General features: G+C 37.8%; 1 protein-coding gene across 3 annotated transcripts in view; it reads left to right on the top strand.

Annotated features, from left to right (window-relative positions):
• Positions 1-18,825, top strand: part of snx4 (sorting nexin 4) — a 58,287-nt gene extending 39,462 nt beyond the window's left edge. For 2 of the 3 annotated variants that reach the window (XM_085986508.1, XM_085986510.1), the window contains 9 exons: positions 1,534-1,589; positions 4,616-4,688; positions 4,975-5,036; positions 5,454-5,519; positions 6,221-6,310; positions 8,699-8,798; positions 11,227-11,372; positions 13,262-13,376; positions 17,003-18,825. In XM_085986508.1, coding sequence (XP_085842634.1) covers positions 1,534-1,589; positions 4,616-4,688; positions 4,975-5,036; positions 5,454-5,519; positions 6,221-6,310; positions 8,699-8,798; positions 11,227-11,372; positions 13,262-13,376; positions 17,003-17,050 — 756 coding nt within the window. In that variant the 3' untranslated portion in view covers positions 17,051-18,825. The remainder of the gene's footprint in view (positions 1-1,533; positions 1,590-4,615; positions 4,689-4,974; positions 5,037-5,453; positions 5,520-6,220; positions 6,311-8,698; positions 8,799-11,226; positions 11,373-13,261; positions 13,377-17,002) is intronic. The other variant, XM_085986509.1, reaches the window with a different exon arrangement.
• The last annotated feature ends 2,336 nt before the right edge of the window (positions 18,826-21,161 follow it).

Genomic DNA, 21,161 nt, shown 5'->3' with positions numbered 1-21,161 from the left:
GTGCCTAGTGAAGGGTATAATAGCATTTGAACCAATTTTCACAAGTGAAAAATTGAATTGGCAATGTATTGTCAACGCTGTGTTTATAGGATGCTGAGCAATGTGGGGGAAAAATGATTTATTCTGAAATGGTGTGGTCCTCGAGCAGCTAATTAGGTCCATGAAGCAGAACACTTGGATTGCTGTAATTTGTATATATCTGGTGTTACATTTGTGTTGGCAGCTCTCCAGTACCTTTGCAGAGTGGTCATTCTTCATGTTTGAGCTCGGAGAGTTACATGTAGGCAGGCTATTTGACGGTGGGGCATTCTAGCCAAGCCTGATGCTGTCGCCATGCGTCATACACACTTTCCAACAGTGTGTTACTAGATAGCAATCAGGAGCAGCAACCCTGGCTCCCAAATACAAACATTGCTGTACCTTTCCAACCACTCGGCATGCTCCAGGCTCTCTCCTCACTTTTCTTCCCTCTCTTCTCTCGCCTCTCGATTCCTCAATGCTCCTAGTTGCTATCTCCTGCTTTTGCTTCAAGTGATTGAACGTGCTGCATACTATTCACCATAGTGTCTGGGCCTTTCAATGGCTTGGAACAGTATTAGAAGGTAGGAACTAGTGCGGAGGGCAAGGACCCGAGAGTGGTATTGAGGGCAGTGCAAGAGGAGGAGTGCCATAACAGCAGGAGGATGTGGAAAGGGTAGAACTCTGGCCTTTCTTGAGCAGGTTCCCATTGGCGGTCTGCTGCCAATGGGTTACATGATGAAAAGCTGAGCAGTTGATCATGAAAATCTCATGGCATTCATGCTCTATAATTGGAGTTGTATTAAGCTTTGAAAGGTCTCTTAATACAATTACATGTTTGAGCAATGGCAATCTTTTGATGTTTACAAGAGTGGTGATTTAAAAAAAAAAAAAAAAATTGCTTTTCACTTTGCCTGTGTCTTTATTTTACATTAATCCATGAGAACCTACAATTTTCCTTTAAAACTACACTAGCTTTTGCAGTTCCAGCTATTCCTTGAACTCTCTAAAGAGCTCATCAAAAATGTGTATCACAGCACTGTAAATAGGGAGTCAATTTAGCTGGAAATTTGGTATTTCTTGAAATTAGAACTTTTTTGAAGTGTGGGTCTGTGGCAAATTCCCATTCTTGGCAGTGCCCACAGACGCACTTAATGTGGTTTTTTTTAAATCAAACTCTTTATATAGAATAACCAGTGAATTTTAATGAAGATGTTCCATTCCCATTGCGTGCACTTCCCTCCCTGCCTGTCTGTCTATACTCCCTGTTGTCTGGAGGATGTAGCCCCTCTGCGGCCACTGCACTAGCATAGTCTTGTAACCTTGATGAACCTGCGCTGAAGTGAGGTTAGAGCCCTCTTTAAAGGGGGAGGCGGAAGCTCCGCACTGTATCTTTATAACGCCCAGTTTGAAAGTTAAATTGACTTGAGTTTGGGAGCAAATCATTTTCTTGCGAATCAATCACCAAATGGAGAAGAAACATTTTCAAACTGACATGTAACTATTTTTAAACAGGCAGATTCCAGGTTGAAAGCTCTCAATGCAACATTCAGAGTCAAGAACCCAGACAAGTAAGTTTTCCTTTACATTGTCACATTGATTTGAAATTTTGTAGCCGTTTTGTATTTTTCTTTCCCTCCTAAGGGCGTTGTAGGCACCTTTGTCTGTTCTACAGCAGTTTGTCCTTGAACACCAAGGTTTTCAAATGGAGGTTATTTTTTGCACTAGTGACAAAATGGAAATGCCCACTATAGATCTAGTTAATGGTCCAGATTTTGCGGTGTTAATGACAGCGAAATTGTCGCCGTTCGCCATCATTACTCCTCTGAAAGTGACAGCAACTTCTGGAGTCAGCGCATGTGTAGATAAACACGGAAATCCAGAAGTTGCTGTTGGTGATACTATGCTTCTCCACAGGTTATGCTGTGGAACTCGCCAGAGCCCACAATCAATTCGAATCACACTGCAATGTAGTTCCTGACGAAAATGTCCCCGATCACGCTGGAATATCACTGTTTAAACCCCCACCAACCACCCGAAAAAGTTTAAGCCTTGCTGAGAGGAGTATCTGGGGTTTTAATAGCGCATTGACTGATGAACAACCGTTCTGGCCCTGAAAAACTCATTTTTATATTTGTGGAATGTCAAATTTTTCCATTAAGTTTAAGAATTACATGGTTTTTTGAAAAAAAAATGTTTAAGTTTGATATTTCAGCTTCTACCTTAACCCTATATGTCCCAATCTTCATTTTGCTCTCTAAAATTTATAAAAAGTAAATTAGAATCTGCCATTTTCTGTCTGAGAATTCTTCAGTGTGATTGGCTGCTTAGCCTGCTTGATGACATCACTATTGCTGGACGCTGGAGATTTGCTTGATTTGGCGCCAGATTCAAACTAAGGTCGGGAGAGCTGAAATTCACGCCACAGGGATCGCTAGATCTTTGTGGGCTGCTTTCTTCGAGGTCAGCGGTGCGTGCCATCGCTTTGCCACTGACCACAAATTCTGGCCTGTTGTAGATGCCAAATAACCACCTCCTTGCAATGTATGTCAAATGGTTAGTTTTTGTGATAACTCTTGGTTTAACTTTTTTTTTCCTTATGGCTCATTTATAAGGGCCAATGGCTGCTCACAATTTCTTCTATACATTTAACATGTGCAAGATGGAATAATGTAAACAAATGTCGATTTTAAATATGTACGAATAGCATAATTTGGTAACAATCTCAACAAAGAAACTCCACTGATGCAGTTGTGACGGTGTTACGTTTTCCCCCCGATCACATGATTTGCTGAGGTCTCAAAGCTGCTTATAGGATCACAGAATAGTACAGCACAGAAGGACACCATTTGACCCATCAAGTTTGTGCCGGCTCGTTCGAAGAGCAATCCAGTTAGTCCCACTCCCCTGCTCTTTCCCCATATCCCTGCAATTTTTTCTCTTTCAAATATTTATTCAATTCCCTTTTGAAGTCAACTATTGAATCTGTATCCACCACCCTATCAGGCACTGCATTCCAAATCCTAACCACTCATTGCATTTAAAAGTTTTTCCTCGTCACCTCTTGTTCTTTTGCCAATCACCTTAAATCTGTGCCCTCTGGTTATCGACCCTTCAGCCATTCAAAACAATTTCTTTTTATTTACTCTCTCTAAACCCGTCGTGATTTTAAACATTTCTATCAAATCTCTTCCTGGAAGTCTTCCATTTATTGATCACTTTGTGTCAGCTGTGGCTCAGTGGGTAGCACTCTATCCTGAGTCAGAAGATTGTGGGTTCGAGCTCCCCTCCAGGGACTTGAGCATGTAATCCAGGCTGACATTCCAGTGCAGTACTGAGTGAGTGCTGCAATGTCTTTTGGATGAGATGTTAAACTGAGGCCTGGCCCTGTCTGCCCCCTCCGGTGGAAGGATCCCATGGCACTTTTCGAAGCAGAGCAGGGAAATTCTCCCCTGTTCGGTCCAATATTTATCCCTCAACCAACATCAAACAGATTGGTCATTATCTCATTGCTGTTTGTGGGAGCTTTTTGTGTGCAGATTTGCTGCTGTGTTTCCTACATTACAACAATGCCTATACTTCAAAAATACTTTGTTGGTTGTAAAGTGCTTTGGGATGTCCTGAGGTAGTGAAAGGTGCTATATAAATGCAAGTCTTTTGTGTAATGTGAAATCTTTCAGTCCTAAATTTATCATTTATTAGTTTCAGTTTATGCCTTGCCCTACTCTTACTATTTAACTGTAAATATTCTGTGTTTATCTTTTTCATTCCTTAACTATCTCTTGTACTTGGGCTTTTCAGCCTAGAAAGGAGATCCAAGTTTCTTGAGCCTTTGCTCATAATTCAGACCTTGGACACCAATGATCAGCGGCCTGACCAGAATCCTATACAGTTTGGTCATCACTCCCTCTGACTTGTATTCCACCATTTTGGCTATGTAGTTCAACATCCTCCTGGCTTGGTTGATCACTACTCTACATTGGTTGGACATACTGGGAATCAAGTCTACTTACGACTCCTAAGTTTCTCTTTCAGCTTCATCTTTAGCGATTGCAACACCATTCGTGGAGCACATGTCACTTGTGTGCAGTAATGCATTACATTTCATCTATCATTATTCTCCCCACATTTTATTTTATCCAACTCCAGAAAATGCTTTCAACTTGATGCTTTCCTCCCTCCACCTTCCTGAGTAAGACTTTGCATAAAGTTTTACTATCTCCTGCAAGCTGTCGTTATTGTGGCTATCATGTTTGGCATTTTTTTTTAAAACTGTATAGAGATGAGTTGAAAGTTTAATTGAAACCATATACTCTTGTGGTGATTAGCCTGTAAGTTAGCTTTTAAAAGAACTAGAGCAGTTGCTTGATCTATTTGTTTAGTTGTGCACACATTATATTGTACGTTCCTAGAAAGTCCAGCAAGTTTCAAGAGGTGCTTGTTTTCCATCATGTCATGATATGAAGTGACCTCAGTGTTGTAAAGTGTAATAGAAACTTGGCTTCACTTTTGTGGAACAGTTTATTGCTGTTCAATATATTTGCATTTCATAATTTGGATCAAGATTAAAAGTAAAGAACTGTTCATCTATTCACAGGAGATTTATGGAGCTGAAACATTATGGAGATGAACTGCAATCCGTCATCTCGCACCTCCTGCGGGTCAGAGCAGTATGTAATTCCAAGCTTTTTGGCAATTTTTCAGTCATTGCCTAGTAGTATAATTCAGAATTGGAGAAACCTCGTATCTATAGCAGGCAGGAGTTTAGGGCATTAACTTGATGAATTGAAACCAGCCTTTTATTTTTAGTTTTTTTAAATTGTGATATTGTATCAAGATTTTTCTCTAATCTTCCTAGTGTTTTTTTTTAGTTATCCACATGTGTACAATATTCACTTAAGTAGTAGCTCATATTTATTTTTGTTATTTCCAAAAACCTGTTTGTTGTAATTGCAGAGAGTGGCAGACCGTTTGTATGGTGTATATAAAGTGCATGGAAATTATGGAAGGGTTTTCAGGTAAGTTGTAGAATTTTCACCTTTTCCAAAAAAAAAAAAAAAAAAAAAAAATTTGAAAGTTAATGCAAACCACTTGGTTACATATAAAGCATGTATGTTGAGAAATCACGAATAATGAAATTAAGGTAAAAGTGGTATGGTTGTGTGGAATATGCCATGCCTGCTTCCCATAATTCACTGCTGATCTGATGTGTAAACCGAGTGCATGATTATTTAAAAAGAATTCATTTTATCAACAGTCCTAGAATACAAAGTTTTACTAAAGCTTCTTGCTGCTTTTTAACACCCTAGTTGTGAATTATTTTGTATTTTTTGGAAGCATTTCAGGGTTTGGCGTTGTGACCTGACTCAGGACAGCCATGTCCTATGAACTGCAATGCAAATATTAAATGTAACTTTTTTTCTTTTTATGAATAGTGAATGGAGTGCAATAGAGAAGGAAATGGGCGATGGACTGCAGAGTGCTGGTCACCACATGGATGTGTATGTATTTTTCTTGATGTATAACACAATGTCGCAACAAGATTTAAGTAGTCTGTTTGTGAGTTTAAAACCTTTTTGGGGCAGTTAGGAAGCAAAATATTACTGACATAATTTTGATGTGTTTAAAAGACAAAGAAATAGCAAAAATTAAAGTAGCTAAATATAAAACCTCAAGGGAGTTTCCAGTTTTATAATTGCAGGAACATTTTGGCATTGTTCCCATATCCCTTTTGAAACCTATGCCAAAACTCATGAAATAACAAAAAGGCTGCTGTACTGCACACTTGATGAGTTCCATTTGCTTCACAAAAACGACACTATCAAGGGCTTTAGATTGTATGTGACTGGAAAAATTGGTCACGCAGGATTATGTGATGCCCTGCTAACCATCAACAGACTGAAGCAATTGTAGAGCTGCACACATTGGTTTGGTGATCTGAGGAGCTGTGGTTGTAAACATTTTAGAAATAGTTTCCAGCAAAATACAAGAGTATCCTGTAGCAATAGTTGGGCTCTCTGTGGAGTAACTGTATATGATCTTAACTGTTCAAGATTTGATACACCGGTTAGTCACATCACTGAAGTGGGCTACATTTTAATCCCTTCTGTGCAAAGCAAAGACCTGTTATTAAAAACAATCTAGCAAAACTATTACAGTAATGTCTTGTAGTTCAAGCTCTGAAACTTTTGCCTTTTTTTAGATATGCAGCATCTATTGATGATATTCTAGAAGAAGAGGAGCACTACGCCGATCAATTAAAGGAATATCTCTTCTTTGCAGAAGCTCTTCGGTGTGTATTGTGTACTTGTTTAAATCCAAATCAATATGAGGAAATAGGATAATCAAATTGAAGCTTCTGCATGCACAGAACATTGAGTAATATCATTCTCGAGATGCACAACTCAAGATGTGTTGCTCCAATATAATTTGCTTTGATATAAACTTTTGGCTTGCCCAGACTTTAAGTTTCCATGTTATCCATACAATCTTTCAGCATTTGATGTCGCACACCATGTTATGCGCAACTATTGACCGTGTATGAAGCGGCTATCGGAAAATGTTCAGGTTACTTTAATGGCTAACTGAAGTTGTTGCAATGAAATATTGGGAGAAATTAGTTTTAAGACAAATTTTTAATGCTTGATCCAATACTAACCAAGATCAATTTGCTACAACATCATTAAATAAACACCTGTTACAGACCTTCATTATTGCTGGGTCAAACTTCTGGAAATCCTACTTCTCCATTGCAGCAGTTCAAGAGGGGCCATCACCACAAGGCAACTAGGGATGGGCAATAAATGCAGCCTTGCCAGTATTGCCCACATCCTAACCATTAAAAAAATTCTGAACCTCAGAATGCAAAGGCAGATGATCCAAAAATTCCTTGGAAGAGGATCTTTTCCTTAAGATTTCTGCATCAAAAGCAATAATGCTCAATTGATCAAGTAGTAGTTTCCCTTGAACATTTGTGATTGAAGGATGGGGGAGCAACTGGAAAACGGGGTTGGGGGGTAGTGGCCATAGTTTTAATAGGGAGCAGCAGTCCTGCACCTCCTGGCTCCACGTTTAGCTAAGTTTTTTAATTTAACTTTTTGGTGGCAGCCTGCTGGAGTCCCTTGAAGGATGGTTAAATTTGCAATCATGTTTTCTCTGTTCAAGTATACAAATGCGTATGCAAATAAAGGGCTTAATGCCTGTTTCAGGTGTAGGCCCTGGAGGCCTCTTTTGATGCCCATACCAATATGGTGTGTGGCATGGAATGTGCACGTGCTGCCAGCCAGTTGGGGCACTTCTGGCACCTGTTTTTTGCCTGTAAAATGGGAGCAGTGTCATCAAATGTCAAGGCCAGTGTTTGTTTTTTAAATGAATCACAAAAATGGACTTCAAACAGTACACAGCTAGTTTGTGGAACTGACAAACCATTGCTATTTTGGCTTAATACAATGAAGTTTAGATCTGTTCATAAGCAAAATCCAAATTAGTTCTGGCTGCTTGAGGAAAGCAAATGGCAAGAAATAAGCTTCATCAAAATAAAATTTAAAAATGCATTTTAAAATGAGTAGGGACTGTTTTATTAAGTTCTATGTTTAAAAACTATGTCTAAAGTGGGACTTCAGACATGTGTATGAGAGGATTATTTGACTAAATGTCATGCCTGATTTGCATACCTTCATATTTCCATTAATGCATAGCTAATGTTTCTTTTCGTAAAGGCTTAAGTCACAGTTCTCAAACAAATAACTCCTAGCATTCCTATAAATCCTCCAGACTCAAGGAATGGATCCTGACGTACAATAACAAACATGGTGAAACTGCAATGTATAAATTATGGCTCAAGACTGCTGTTACAGCACTGTCTGGCTTACAACTACCAAAATACAATTGTGCCCTGGAATTGTAGCGCATGCTTTCTAGCTTGGGAAAGAAAAGGTGCAACTGGGAAGAGGATTCTTTCACTAGGATAGGAAAATTTAAAAATGGAAACAAATTGAGGATAGTTGGAAATCTGGTACAAAACCAGATTAGCAGCTGTAAAAACTTTTTTTTTCTCTAAAAAATTTAAATTCAAGTTGACGGTTGGAAAGTCTAACTTTATCCCAAATTCTCTAGTCCTCTGGCATTATCCTGAATGTGTACTACAGGAAACTTTTTTTTTTATCCGGCACCAATGGGACTGGCGTGGTGCCGGTTGATCAAAAAGTCCGGATTACACAGAGGTATACTTATCAAGGTACGAGAGCCCCGTACACAGCCACAGGTGCAGGAGCCCCGGTTACACGGCACTTGTGCAGGAGTCCCGGTTACACGGCTACAGATCCAGGAGTCCCTGTTGCACGGCCACAGGTGCAGGAACCCTGGATACACGGCCACAGATTCAGGAACCCTGGTTACACGGCCACTAATATATAGTAAAACTTACCTGAACCTACTCCTGAATTTTGCCGGTTAAGAGAGAGTTTCCTGTATTTGGTGCATATTAATCACACTTACAAGTTCAAATGTTTCTGTTATTAAACTCCTTGAATTTAAATAATGTAAAAATGGGTGTTATCACAATGCAAACCTAAGCCTTTTACAGAATAATTGAATTGTGGAAACAGTTTAAATCAAATTAGGATGAGTACGAAGTGTTACACTATCGGTATTTTTACTTGAATCTTTTTTTAAATTCTAGGTCCGTATGTAGAAAGCATGAACTGCAACAGTATGATTTGGAGATGGCTGCTTTGGATCTAACATCAAAGAAACAACAAAGAGAGGAGCTAGCTACCGGGGTGCGACTATTTTCACCCCTGCCCCCATTACTACCCCTGCCCCCATTACTAGTCTACATTTCTATCTCGTAGAAAGCACTATGGTTATATGTCCTCCAGCAAATTCAGTTTTAGTTTCAACCAAATGAGGATTTTAAAAAAATTATTTCTGCTGCATTTATTTGAATAATGTTTTGAATTCTTTTTGTGCCTTTAAGTACATGTGTAGAGTTCAACTTGCATGGAAGAGCAGAGTGCAAATCCCAACCATTGTAGGCAGCTGCAGACATAAGCATGCAAATTGCAGTGGTAGGTTCCTAAGAGGTGAGGTGGTGCCAGTGTGCCACACTACTGGCTTGTGTGGATGATGGGCCAAGGGCTGAGAGAACCAGTAAATGTATTTCCAGGCGATGTGCAGGATTTATTTAGTTATTGGTGCTGTTCTTCTGTAATAAGCAAAACCACTAGCTTACTGTTTCCACGACAAAACAATCAATCATGTGAATTTTGAATTTGGCACGTGCATGTGACTGCCTCCTAATCTACTGCCCGAGTTGGATGTTTGTTCTGGGTTTGCCTGGCCATGATCAAAGATCTTCAACAATAATTGTATAAAAAGCAATATAACGGAGATGTGGTTACTGAAATGTGATGGCATGGAAGCCAAAAGTTAATGAATTTTTTGATTTTTAATTAAATGACTAGCGAACAAATTTTGCTGTTCTACTAATACATATTAGTTTTAATTTGAGTTGCCAGACACATACAGAATTTCTCCTGAATTGGATTTAACTTTAATTTGCATTGCTTAAAGTATATACAGAAACTGCAAGTCCATTTTACTCCATGCAAAGCAAACTATTAGGCCATTATATGAAAATAAATTAGAAAGGCAAATTGGGTAACACTACCTTTTAAAATGAATTGGCCATCAACCAATTGGGGCAATCACACTTTTAATGCTTTTCTTGTATTAGCCTTGCAGCCCATGTATAAAATGCCTCATTCTGGTTTTAATTTAGTTTTGAAAGAGTAGCGGTATTCTACTGGTGCACTGCTCTAGGAAAAAGATTTTCAATTTCAATTTTTTTGGTGTTTTTCTTTGGCTAAGCTACTAAACTATTTAATTATAGTCTTGATCACTTTTTTGCACATTTTATTGTGTTCTTAATTCAGATGTTTGTCTCGCCATAATGTTTGCTCTAGCACTTTCTGACTGCCTCAGTTGATACCAGCAGCATGATTGAAGTAGTATAATCTAGACCTAGTTGTCTATCCTGACTTCAAGTCTGTCATTACTCCTTGTGGTACACAGCTTTTTAAGCTCTTGAAAGGTGAATGTTTGAAAGAAAGGATACACTTGCTTGATCTTTTGTGCTCTGCAGATGAGACTTCAAGTTGAATCTGTAGATTCACAAACCCAAGTCAGGGAATAGAGAAGAACTTTGAGAGGTGGGGCTTCTGTAGCATCTGTACAAATCAGGATGATCAATTCCCAACTTTCTTTGGAGCAAGTATGTTCACTAGCAAGTGACCCAGATTAAATTTGCTGTCAGACAGGTGCACTTCTCTGCAAGGAATAATTAACATTGTGCAATTAGCCATTGAAATAGTTTGTAGCTTGGGTATCTTTCTGTGGAGACATCCTGCCCAATGTCTTTTTGTTGAGCTGCTGGCAAAACTTTTTTTAAGAGAAATAATTGACCAGGCACTAGGAGCCATTCTTGATCATTAGCATGAACCAGTACCCAGCCTCTTGACTTGCACAACTTGGTTCAGGAGGCCCTAGCAGACAAACCAATGAGCTAGAAAGAAACTCCCACCTGCACTCTTGGGAGTAACTTTTTTTGTCACTGTCCGATTCTGGCAGAGTATTCTTTGTGTAATGGCTGTTATTGAATCGGCTTGGCCGTCTGCTGTTTCCATCAAAGGCCTGGGGAAAGAATCCATAATGAGAATTTATATGCAACTTGAGTCAGGAAAATTGCATAGTTACTGTAATGGTGCATAAAATTTTAGTGTTACTTCTGGAAGTGGAATACATTCAGCAGTAATGCTATTTTATGTTTTTTGAAACTGGAACACTACGGTGAAATGCTGGTAGTATCTGTTGGTGGCAGTTTGGAGTGATTAATTTGTCACGAAGCGTATTGCACAACACTCGCGTATTGTTTTTCTCTCCTGTATCAGTATGCTAAATAAACCTAGTGATCGTGTGTTAACTAACCATAACATTTAGATTCATTCAGCACAGGAGTCTTTTATTATCCTTTCTGTTGCCTGAATAGATAGTTTTAAACACTTCACAGTTGCACAACTCATGCTTTTTAATAGCATTAATTCTTAAATGTTTCCTGCAGTGACAATTGGTCTATATCTTTATGGAAAATGTTAATTTGCAACATCTGAATGGTAAAACCAATTTTTATTTTTCTAATCTGTTGTGTAGACAGTGCGAACATTCTCCCTAAAAGGTATGACCAGCAAACTTTTTGGGCAGGAGACGCCAGAACAAAGAGAAGCCAAGCTAAAAATGTTGGAGGAGCAAATTACTGATGGAGAGGAGCTTTTGAAGGCCAAAAATCTTGAGTGCGAGTAAGGCCACCAGCATGACTTGTATAATCCTACTACTAAACAAACCTTAATTAGACCTAAAGTATTGTAGCATTGAATTGTGCAGAATATATATTTAATCTTGGGATCTGCACTGAATCCCAAAGGCCAAACCTTTACCAACCAGGAGATCTTAAAGGGGATGAATGGGAGTGTTATTTCTGTTGGAAGTGTTTTCCCCCTCCTAGATTCCTTTCCTTGTATTGAGAATGTTATGACTACTTGGTGAAGTCCTTTGGATAGACTTCAGAAATATTCAGTAGCCAGTACAATAGTGAAAATCTATAGTCCTGGCACTTGTGTTTTGAAGAACTTGCAACTGTATTAGGATTTGGAGTTAATTTGCGCAAAAGCTGTATTGGTTTAGTCATGATTTTACTCCATTTTGGAGTTTTTGGGGAATGGGCCATTTTATATTTGCCAATAGGTTAAATTCAGTTTATTAAAACCCACCAATGGGCAAGAGTTTTGGCAGTGGCTGGACTGAGGTGGGTAGTGTTACAAAGGTGGAACTGAACAGTCTTGTGATGGATAGGATGCAGTGTTGGATGACCACTTAATGCTAAACTGAGGCCCCATCTTGTGTCATTGGCTTGGGTAAGCACTAAAGATCTAGTGGTATTTGCAGAAAAGCAGGAAGTTCTCTACCCTGAATAACATCCATAACTACCCATATTAAAAAAAAAAGGATGAACAGGGCATTCATCACATGGTTTGTGGCATTTTGTGTGCAAAATGGCTGCCATGTTTGCCTATGTAATGCTAACTTTACTCCTATATATGAAGTGCTTTGAGAAATTTGAGGGATGCAGTAATGCCATAAATAAATGCAAGCCTTCCTCCTTCAGATTTGTGGAGAGCCAGAATCTTGACCTTGCAGCGTTGAATGTCTGCATTTCCACAGTTAAACCATCTTGGTGTTTATGGATGTGGCAGTAGCTTGCCCACAGGACTGCTACTCCTCAAGATGCCATCATTTGAGGCTCACTTAAATTTACCTCTGTCCCTTCAAGCCCTGTAGACACCAGACTTGGTTTTCTTCTAAATAGAATAGCTTTTTGTAGAGGAATGCTTTGTTACGGCAACTGTTCTTGTGAAAACGTGTAATCTCCTGGCCCCAACTTGACTCTCTTGCCTATGGTTACTAAAGAGTGGAATTCTCGAGGCTTAAATTCTTGTCAAAGTTGTGCTACAATAAAAATTAATGTAATTTCTGGCATGTTTTGTGATGCAATCTTTTGGCACCTCCATCTTTGTGTATAGGTACAGATTTGTCGCTCGAGACCGTGGTGTTCAAAGCTAATCTGCTTAAGTTTTTTCTGCTCTGATCTAGGTAGTCCATGGAGATGTCTTTAAATACCTTTATTGCCCATTTAGCATCTTTCACCTAAAGTTTTTTTTTTGGTATTTCCCAAATTGCTTTTTCCCTTTACACCCTAGTATGAATTTTCAAAGGTATAAATGGCATTTTACTGAGCCTTGCTTTCCTCTGGTAGGGGAGGGGGAGGTCTGTATGTCTACACCAACTTGCTATTGTACTTTTTCCATAATGGCTTATTCTTGGGCTTAATTCACTTTTCAGTTAACTTTTGAAATTTTAAGTTGGGTCTCTGTTCTGGGTTCTTTTAGAGCTAGGGGTTTGTATGTAATGTTCTTGCTCCATATTTTTATTTAAACATTCTGCTGCAGGTGAGTATGGAAACTTTCCATACTGCTGGGATATTTGAGCTTTACAGCCACATCAAATATCATGATTCTTTTGATACTGTCTTGTGTGGTTTTCCTGTTCAACACTAATCAAACAGGAACTTCTTGAATCTACATTTCCCAGTAAATTGAAGTTCTATTATGATATCTACTTCACCTTTTAGAGATTTCATGAAGGGTGCTTGGGCAGACATTGAGCGTTTTAAGGAACAGAAGAACAATGACCTGAAAGAGGCCCTCATCAGCTATGCAGTGATGCAGATAAGCATGTGCAAAAAGGTGGGTTGGTTATCAATGCAGTCACCTTTTTTTTTTTTAAAACTACCACTGATAGAATGACTATGTAATATACAAGGACAAAGATGGCAAGAAAAAACCATTGAGCCCCATAACATGATCTAGAATTAGCATTGTAATAGCATCTTTGATCATCTGAAAACTTAAGACATTGCAAGTATTTTCCACAAGTAAAATTTTAATGGTAAATACTCTGCTTTTGAGGCCATACTCATAATTGAAACTTGCCTATGCAGTTATGAGTTTCAAACCAGCGTAAGTGCATTGCCTGACTCTGTTGAATCAAGTCGTGCCTCGATTTTACAACTTTCAAAGTAACATGGGACACTTCTGTGGTGACATGTCTGTATGATCGAATTTAAAAGTCTGTCTCTTGTCCTATGACATGGCAAAGCTAATTTACTTTGGAAGTATAGGTTCAAGAAGCTGCAAAAAAAAAAAAAAAAAAAAAATTACACCATTACAATTCATTTCAGAAAGTGATTATTCTTCTTCATGGGAGTGTGGCTCTCTTGCTCTCTCTCTCACACACACGCACACGTTTCCTCTTGACAGTATTGTATAAGTCAGCAGTTGAGACCTTGGAAGCAAACGCATCCCATTGTTCCATGGTGCAGAGTAACTTTTACCTTTTGCGTTCCTTCTATGTGTGTTCAGTCTGTAGATATTTGCTTGTACGTTTTTGGCAAATGTTTGACTAATTCTTGGGTAAGCTAGAAACCAGCTATTGAGTTTTACTGCCTATGAAAGCACACCAGGAAGCTGGAGGCTATGATTTATTTTGTTGGCACCAATCCATAATTATTAAGAGCAGTGTTTGTTCTATTCCGATTTAGTGTTTGTATTGAAATACTTCCAAATTGGTTTAAATGACCTGATGGTGAGGGATTACATTTGTTCAAGCTTATCAGATTGCTGAAATCAAATAAACACCACAAAGTCACGAATGCTTTTAAGAAAATGCTGATTTTTTTATTCTTTTGAGAAGTAAACAGTTTTAATAAAGGTTAATGTACTTTTTTCCAGCGCTTGCTCAAATGCGTGAGCTTGAAATGGTACTTCAATAAAAAGCCAGCAACATTATTGCTGCTGTTCTTGAAAGCTTTGTTTAGTTTTATTTGGATTGTGACCTAAACCCATTAAACAAGTTTTCTGTTGGATTTATTGTACCACATTTTAACTTTGATTTGACTTACTTAGAAGTTGGTCATATTAAGTGACTAAATAATTGTAAAATATTTAAGTATTTCAGAACAAGCTATCTTGTGCGTGCAACATTCCCAATTTGGTATAGATGGTATACTTTTAAATTTGCTTACCATGCATGATCACTCGTTGCTCATTTATAGCTGCCACAATTTGGCTTAGAATTTTCTTTTATCAAATTGATTCTCCATTAGTTTGATCTTATTCTGATCTATTGTTTAGCTGCATCTTGTATCCTTTTGGCATTCTGTGTACCAGAACTGAATAGCTATTATTTGCCTTTCCTTATGGTGTAGTTCAGTTGAAATTCTTGCCACCAGAGAATCCTAACTACAAATCCCATGATTTGAGAGCATTCTATTCATGTTTTGACTACCTGGAGAGAAATTTATAAAACCTGATGACTAAGAGTTAATGCACATTTATAATGCTGCAGTAGTTAGTTTTTTAATTGAACTGAACTCTTGTTAATGCATATAAATTGTTAACTTATCTCTTTGTTAAAAAGTACTAAAAGTGCTTTTGTTCCAATATTCCTGCAGTTTCATTATTGGGGGAATTAAGTGGCTTGGTCTAATAATGGGGAAATGTTCAAGACTTTTATTGGACCCTGGGTGTTTAAAGATTGTAGAGACTGAGCAGTCGATGTGGTTGAAGTTGTAGCTTGTGTATCCTTTGCATGGTTTTTCATAATGCATTGAATAAAACATTACATGTATTTTTTTTTTAAGATTTACATTGTGGAAGTTAACTCAAGGCAGTGTCTCGAAGGAGTCAAATCAAAACCTGTTTTAATCTAATTTTAGAAAGACATGTCAAATACTGTGCTATTATGGGCTCTCTGCCTTTTTTAAAAAAGAGCATAGATGCATTAGCTCATGAGCAATGAGGATTATTCTAGCGCTTTGAAGAGAGGTTAACTGGTTTCAATTTTCACAGCAGTAAAAGATTGGAAAGGGACAGCATTCAGGTATTTTAAAGTGGCGAGTTGTATAGATGGGAGCAGGTTATTTACTTTAACTGACTTGCACAGCTAGAGTATAAGCACAACATTAAGTACCATTTCAGAGACCTGCCTCTTTATCTCCCCATTCCCTTTCAAAAGAAATTTTCTGAAATGTGCTCCAATATAAAGTAATTTGGCTACATTGATCAGTGTTGAGTTAAATATCTCTACGAATGGGATTGAAAGTGAGAAAGCCAAGTATAGATGGAAATGATCAAATATATCCTGAAGTTTTGAGCTTGGCAGAAATTTGTATTTTTTGTCTTATTCCCTTGGGAATAAAATTTATGTAATGATATAGACAGGAATTTCTTATGCCTCTCCTGCTCCACTTCCGTGCGTAAATAGGAATTCTGCCAAAGTTACAGCAGTGGAGCGTAAGTGGCCTGAGGAACATTGATAGTTGTGGAGGGGTCTGAGGCCTAGATTATCCCGACTCCATGTCAAGTAGTTTCTGCGTAGGAAGAAAATGAAGAGTAAGAATTAAGGACACAAAATTGTCTCTTTATTTTGTCGGTTATTCACTTTGACAAATAGTGGTTAGAAGGAGTGAATGCATTGTAGCCAGTCTTCAGCCTAGCTAGTTTTTTTAATATGTATATAAAATGGGTGTTGCCTTTCTTGATTGATTTTAAAATGATAGTTATTAATTCAATAAATGTTACAAGTTTGTAGAGCATAAATTGTAAATGTACAACATTTATCTGAAGCTGAGCATAAATACTATGATAGTTATGTAATAGAGGACATTAAACTACAGTAACTATTGTATTTTAGTGTCTTTGGATGATTGCAAACCAGTATAAATCAAATTACTTTTTAGATGAAAGTAATGCATAGAATTAGCACAAAGTTAATAGTTTTATTTGGTATAAGCACCAATCAACAATAAATAACATTGCCGAAAAAAATAATTCTGGGGAATGTAGTTACTTTTTGAAGAACCGTAAACCATAGCTTAGAATTGTTTTAACTAGAACTAAAGTTGCTGTGGATTTAGTACCCAGAGGTTCACTGCTTAGTGGCAGGAAGGAATGAAAACAAATCATGTAAATGTAATGGAAGAATGTAATGGAAGAGAGGCAATCATTGGGGTGAGCTATAGAAAATAGCTCTACTTAGTCCATTCAGAAATTCAGAACTGTTGACTATTTAAATATAGCTTATTGTGTATATAAAAATGGCATGGTAAATCCTCAGTGGAGGCTACAGTATATGTTTAAAATCATTGTCCTGGAAGTCAAACATTTTTCTTGTGTTGCTTGAACTATAACACTGTTTCTAGTTAACATGTTTACTCTTTGAAAATGCATACGTCTCGAGCAAATCATTTACACCTAATACACTATTTTGAAATTGATATCTACTAAAGTAATGAATTTTTTTCTTTTTTTAGGGAATTCAAGTTTGGACCAATGCTAAGGAATGCTTTAGCAAGATGTAAAAGTTTACATTCAATAAACTCAAACCTTACATAATAGAAGCACAAGAAAAGCTACAATTCAGAAATTAACTTTGAGCACGTGGAATCCTTTTTACAGCAATTGTATATCTGTCTTTCAATCCACTTGCTTGTGAACTGGGCACAAAGAAACTTTTGTGAGAAAATGTCTTGCTAATAAAGCTTAAAAATCATGTTTCCAGGGATGTGGGGTTAAGGGGAAAGCAGGCAGAGAATTTCATTCTGTTACAGAAACTAATCCATATGCTATGCTGGTTTCTTCCTGTAGATTTGGAGGCCTTCAGATCATTTCCAGATGTAGTTGCATTGTGCCAATTGTTTTTTTTTGTGAAATTTTGCGTAGGCTTTCAACAAGGCTAGTTTCCATAAATCTTAATAAAATGGATGACTGCTCATATGCTGCAGAATGTCTAGATATATACAATCCAATCTTAAGCTTATTTTGAAGAGGCAGATGAAATTATTTGATTTGTCTTAATACAGAAAAAGTCCCAATTTTCTTTGATTTCTTCTAGCTGAACCTCCTGGCATTAAGCAAATGAGTAGATAACCATTCAGCATGTTTAGTATTTGGCTGGAATATAGAGGAAATGCCTTGCAGCCAGCTAGACCTAATTAATGATGGCACAAAAGGCTGTTAACTTCTTGGTGTGACCAGTGTAGCTCATTAATTTCAGTAAAAAGATTAATTCAGTTGCTCCTATTTATGGCAAATGGTTTAAACGTCATGTTGTCATCTGGGGAATGTCATTTGTATAGTTAGCAATCGTGGTCTACAAGTGACTATGAAGGTCTCGTAATTTTTTTCTTAACTTCATTCCACAAACTCATAGGTTAACTGCAGTTTCCAATTTATGTAGACTTTTTATATTCTAGCTATCCAAAACTTGTAAATTTCAGAGAAGTGTACATTTTGACAGATGGCCTTCTGTGGGTGTTTGAATAAATGTGATTTTGAAAATATTTAAATGTAGTTAATGACACTAACAATTGTATCTGTCTATTGAAGCCATTTTGTCATTCTTTAAGGACTAATGGGGGTGAAATGCTTCCTCTAATTTCAGCAAAAATGTCAAGGGAAAATTGCCTTTTCTACTCATGGTGACTTTTCTATACTAAAATTGCCAATGGGGGAAGTTCAGTCCTGTTAGAAGCATGCTTTATGTATGGTATGCAAAGCAATGAATTGCCCTCAATTTTCTAAATTTGTTCTAACTAACACCATTTTGTTGCATGGATTATAAAAGTGTTTGTTCTAGCACAGCTTAACATTGAGGTGATTTTTTAAAATCTGTTAACCAACACTTGAGTGGATGGCAAAAGGGATAATTTGAACATTTATAAACATCACCTGTTTTATGATGACAAAAAAATTGCAGTTTTAAAAAGTTATTACCTGTTCAAGAATAGTGACTTAAGTGATGCCATTAATGCTTTTGTTGCCTTTGCAGTTTCTAAATTTTGCCTTTAAATGCCAAAACAGAATAGAAAACACTAAATGAAGGTGCCTTAAATTTTCTGCCAATCTTGTACTTGTTTGTATTTGTAAAACAATTACTGCGTGTTAATTTGCTTTGCTTCCATCTTGGTTTGCTTAAAAAAAAAGGTGCCTGAAAATTGTTCAAAATTTGCATGTAGACAAGTCCAGAAAATACCTTGAAGTTTGTAGAAGAATAAAAGGAATTTCTTCCCCCCCCCCCCCCCCCTTGTAGACAATGTGTCAAATATGCAGAATAAAATTGCTTTTAAAATGCAAATTTTTTGTGCTTTTATTTGAATTTACTTTTCTAGTTGGAAATTTGAACAACAAAGCATCATGTTGCTCATCTTGCTGGTGGTGATGGAAGTAGAGATTTGCACTGGACTAGCTACGGAACAAATAATCAACTTTAATAACTTATAATTTAACCCCCTCCCTTTTTTTTCTTTTATCCCCATTCCTTCCTAGTCATTGATGGCTCCAAAAGAGGAAGTTGAGAGGAAGGCGGCTGCCTAAAGTGATCTTGCCCAGTGCTGTGGATGTGGATCCTAGTGGAGAGTGATGAGCTTTGGATAGCAATCCTGAGAGCGAGTTGATTTTAAAAGATAAATGGCCTGCCTTGTCACTGAGCTTTTGTGTAGTTTATTAATTAGAACAACAAACTTAAAATCTAAAAGTAATCTTGGAGTAACAAATTAGAAAACCTAGTCCTGATAGACCTGGTGAGAGCATAGACGAGCTTGCTCCAATCCAGGGATATTGTATGGCGATCTTAACTGTCAGATTGTAGGTTTGAGCTCCACTGCATTTGAGCATATGATTAGCCTGACATTCTCAATGCACTACTGAGGGACTGCTCCATTTTTATAGAAGTCATATTTCAGATGAGACACTAAACTGGAGTCCTGTCTCTGTTCAGGTGAATGTAAATGATTCCATTTGCACTTCTTTGCTCTACAGAGAACAACCCCAGCCTATCCACGTAACTGTAATCCCTCATCTCTGGAATCATTCTAGTAAAACTCCCCTGTATCCTGTTAGCAGTCAACCTCCTTCCTCCTCTGATTCACAATAACACGTTTCGTGTAAGCACGAGACACTTCGTAGAGTAGTATATGGAACAGGCTTTATTAATACACAGTACAGGTGATCAGCCTAACTGTATAAAGAGTGGCTTTTCAGTATCTTTCAAGCCCTCAAAGAAATGCTCCATTATACATCATATTTTGCCTACGTCAAAGGTACATGTTATAAATAAGACCATGACGTATCCCAAATCCTTTGAAGATAGACTATTTATGTAAACCCTTTAAAGAATAGGCTTTAGCAACCGCCATCTTTCCATGCTATAGCGAATAAATAACACTTATTACCCTAGAGCTGCACTTTAATCACTCATGGCTGATGTCATCACAAACACTTCTTTCCTGGCACAAGCACTTTTTGCATCAGAAGACAAGTTATGCCTTCCTCTCAACACTTCAAAGTCATCCTGTTTATATTGGAAAGCCTCTTGCTCTAAGATACAAAGTTTGACTTTTAACTCTCTACGATGTCCAACATACCCTCTCAAGCCTTCACGTCCTCCCTAAAGTGTAGTGCCCAGAATTGGACACAATAATCCAGCTGGGGCCGAACTAATGTTTTATATGGGTTTAGCATAACTTTCTGGCTTTTGTATGCTATGCCTCTATTTATAAAGCCCAGGATCCCATCTGCTTTAACTGCTTTGTTAACCTATCCTGCCACCTTTGAAGAGTTGTGCATAAACACCCCCAGGTTGTCTTGCACCCCCTTTAAAATTGTACCATTTAGCATATATTATCTCTCCTTCCTTCCAAAATGTATCACCTCTCACTTTGCTGTGTTGAATTTCATCTGCCACGTGTCCACCCATTCCACCAGCCTGTCTATGTCCTCTTCAAGTCTATTACTATCTTCATCACTGTTTACTGCACTTCCAAGTTCTGTATCATCTGCAAATTTTGAAATTATGCCCTGTACCCCAAACCATTAATGTATATCAAAAACTGCAGTGGTCCTCGTACTGAACCTTGGGGAACTCCACTATATACCTCCCTCCAGTCTGGAAAAACAGCCATTCCCCACAACACCCTTAGCCAATTTTGTGTCTATGTTGCTACTGCCCCTTTTATCTCCTGGGCTTCAATTTTGCTAACCAGTCCAATGTGTGGTACTTCATCAAATGTACCATATATTGGGGTACATTCTTAAAAATAACAGGGAGGTTAAGAGCAGGATGCAGTTTGTGTGAAGCAACTCATGGCAAATCTCTTAATCCCCTGAACATGCTGGCCGATTTGCACATTAGTAACAGTGTACATTGTTAACATGCCATTATTTTTCAAGCAAGATTTGGCCTAAGTTTCTCTGCAGTACAGCCTAAGGAGCTGTGAGAAGCGAATGGGTGTTACAGTGCCACCACTGGTAGCAGGGAGTAATTATAGCATTTAATTTGCATAGGAAAGCTTTTTTTTAATTATAAATGGACATAAGAGTTTATAATTGGGGGGGAAATGAGACAAAACTGACAACAGGAAATTTTGCAGACCGGATGTACTTGCAGATATAACATTTTTAATATTGAGAGTT

Source organism: Somniosus microcephalus, chromosome 4, assembly GCF_052327205.1.
Source record: "Somniosus microcephalus isolate GS21.2 chromosome 4, FLI_Smic_1.0, whole genome shotgun sequence".
Lineage (NCBI taxonomy): Eukaryota > Metazoa > Chordata > Chondrichthyes > Squaliformes > Somniosidae > Somniosus > Somniosus microcephalus.
The sequence above is the reverse complement of the archived record's forward strand: the minus strand, read 5'-3'. Positions and strand labels throughout refer to the sequence as shown.